At 50.7% G+C, this 2,771-nt stretch overlaps 1 protein-coding gene across 1 annotated transcript in view; it reads right to left on the reverse strand.

Annotated features, from left to right (window-relative positions):
• Positions 1 to 413: 413 nt before the first annotated feature.
• Positions 414 to 2,771, reverse strand: part of LOC121558217 (sorting nexin-15) — a 14,407-nt gene continuing 12,049 nt past the window's right edge. The window contains exon 7 of the mRNA XM_041871702.2: positions 414 to 682. Within this exon, the coding sequence (XP_041727636.1) occupies positions 558 to 682 (125 nt within the window). The 3' untranslated portion in view covers positions 414 to 557. The remainder of the gene's footprint in view (positions 683 to 2,771) is intronic.

The raw sequence follows: 2,771 nt of genomic DNA on the forward strand, positions 1-2,771 counted from the left end.
AGCGCTGTACTGAAACGGCTGGAAATAAACGGGTCACGTGACTCATGACGTTGTTGGATGCAGGCCTCGCTCTGCTGAATTTATGATTCAGAAATAAAGCGCAATTGTTACTGCTGTAGCAGTCGGCTACATAAAATAATGATATAAAATAATCACAAATGTTTTAGGTGGAAAAGTACACATTTCCTGACTACAAACCGATAGTATTTTTTGACAAAAATAGCTCATTCGGCCGTATGCTTTCAATAAAACAACAAACCTGTCCACACTTCACGGAGTTCTGAATCATGAATTCACTGGTAACGGAGCAGAGCGAGGCCTGCATCCAGCAACAACCCAGCTGTTTCAGTACAGCGCTACCAGGAGAGAGACGGGGAGAGGGCCAACTCCCCTGAAATAGTTTCAATGTATGGAATCGCTTGGGAGTTTCTAGATTTTGGGTAAACTTCTCCTTTAAACATTGTGTTTGTATGTTTAGGAGTCCTTCTCCTGCGAGTGTGTGTGTGTGTGTGTGTGTGTGTGTGTGTGTGTGTGTGTGTGTGTGTGTGTGAGTGTATTTAAGAGTCCTTCTCCTGCGAGGTGTGTGTGAGAGAGGTGAGCAGTGTGAGTAGTGTCTCTGTGTGTTTCAGATACTGAGCAGTTCTTCTCCTTACTGACTCTCTACGTTGTGGGTCTGGATCTCCTAGAGAGGGTGGGGACGAGAGAGAGAGAGAGGGGGGTAGGAAGAGGGAGAGGGAGGGGGGTAGGAAGAGGGAGCGGGAGCGGGGGAGAGAGAGAGAGAGGGGGTTAGGAAGAGGGAACAGAGAGAGAGAGACAGGGGAAGGGTAGGAAGAGGGAGCGGGGGGAGAGAGAGAGGGGGAGAGAGGGGGGATAGGAAGAGGGAGCGGGGAGAGAGAGAGGGGGAGAGAGGGGGGATAGGAAGAGGGAGCGGGGGAGAGAGAGAGAGGGAGAGAGGGGGGGTGGGGGGGGTTAGAACAATAGAAGAAAGGAGAACAGTGTCCAATTCTGCCTTTTAAATGAACCAACAGTCTCAGATCCTCTCATCTATAACACACTACACTCTACTGGCCCAAAATAAAACTCTTCCTACTGTCCTGGACTCTCCAAAGCCCTACCAATATAGAAGCAACACTCTTCCTACTGTCCTGGACTCTCCAAAGCCCTACCAATATAGAAGCAACACTCTTCCTACTGTCCTGGACTCTCCAAAGCCCTACCAATATAGAAGCAACACTCTTCCTACTGTCCTGGACTCTCCAAAGCCCTACCAATATAGAAGCAACACTCTTCCTACTGTCCTGGACTCTCCAAAGCCCTACCAATATAGAAGCAACACTCTTCCTACTGTCCTGGACTCTCCAAAGCCCTACCAATATAGAAGCAACACTCTTCCTACTGTCCTGGACTCTCCAAAGCCCTACCAATATAGAAGCAACACTCTTCCTACTGTCCTGGACTCTCCAAAGCCCTACCAATATAGAAGCAACACTCTTCCTACTGTCCTGGACTCTCCAAAGCCCTACCAATATAGAAGCAACACTCTTCCTACTGTCCTGGACTCTCCAAAGCCCTACCAATATAGAAGCAACACTCTTCCTACTGTCCTGGACTCTCCAAAGCCCTACCAATATAGAAGCAACACTCTTCCTACTGTCCTGGACTCTCCAAAGCCCTACCAATATAGAAGCAACACTCTTCCTACTGTCCTGGACTCTCCAAAGCCCTACCAATATAGAAGCAACACTCTTCCTACTGTCCTGGACTCTCCAAAGCCCTACCAATATAGAAGCAACACTCTTCCTACTGTCCTGGACTCTCCAAAGCCCTACCAATATAGAAGCAACACTCTTCCTACTGTCCTGGACTCTCCAAAGCCCTACCAATATAGAAGCAACACTCTTCCTACTGTCCTGGACTCTCCAAAGCCCTACCAATATAGAAGCAACACTCTTCCTACTGTCCTGGACTCTCCAAAGCCCTACCAATATAGAAGCAACACTCTTCCTACTGTCCTGGACTCTCCAAAGCCCTACCAATATAGAAGCAACACTCTTCCTACTGTCCTGGACTCTCCAAAGCCCTACCAATATAGAAGCAACACTCTTCCTACTGTCCTGGACTCTCCAAAGCCCTACCAATATAGAAGCAACACTCTTCCTACTGTCCTGGACTCTCCAAAGCCCTACCAATATAGAAGCAACACTCTTCCCACTCCTTCTCTTTATCCATCTGTTTGTCCCGCTCTCTTGACTAGCAATATAGTACCTACACTGTTCTCCTTAACACATTCCTCCCTCACCCTCCCTCCCTCTCCTAACCCACACCCTCCCTCCCTCTCCCAACCCACACCCTCCCTCCCTCTCCCAACCCACACCCTCCCTCTCCCAACCCACACTCTCCCTCTCCCAACCCACACTCTCCCTACCTCTCCTAACCCTCACCCCCCCTCTCTCTCTCCTAACCCTCCCTCTCCCTCTCCTAACCAACACCCTACCTCCCTCTCCTAACCCACACCCTCCCTCTCCCTCTCCTAACCCACACCCTCCCTCCCTCTCCTAACCCTCACTCTCCCTCCCTCTCCTAACCCTCACCCTCCCTCCCGCTCTCTCCCAACCCACACCCTCCCTCCCTCTCCTAACCCACACCCTCCCTCCCTCTCCTAACCCACACCCTCCCTCCCTCTCCTAACCCACACCCTCCCTCCCTCTCCTAACCCACACCCTCCCTCCCTCTCCTAACCCACACCCTCCCTCCCTCTCCTAACCCACACC

This window comes from Coregonus clupeaformis, unplaced genomic scaffold, assembly GCF_020615455.1.
Source record: "Coregonus clupeaformis isolate EN_2021a unplaced genomic scaffold, ASM2061545v1 scaf0153, whole genome shotgun sequence".
NCBI classification, from domain to species: Eukaryota; Metazoa; Chordata; class Actinopteri; order Salmoniformes; family Salmonidae; genus Coregonus; species Coregonus clupeaformis.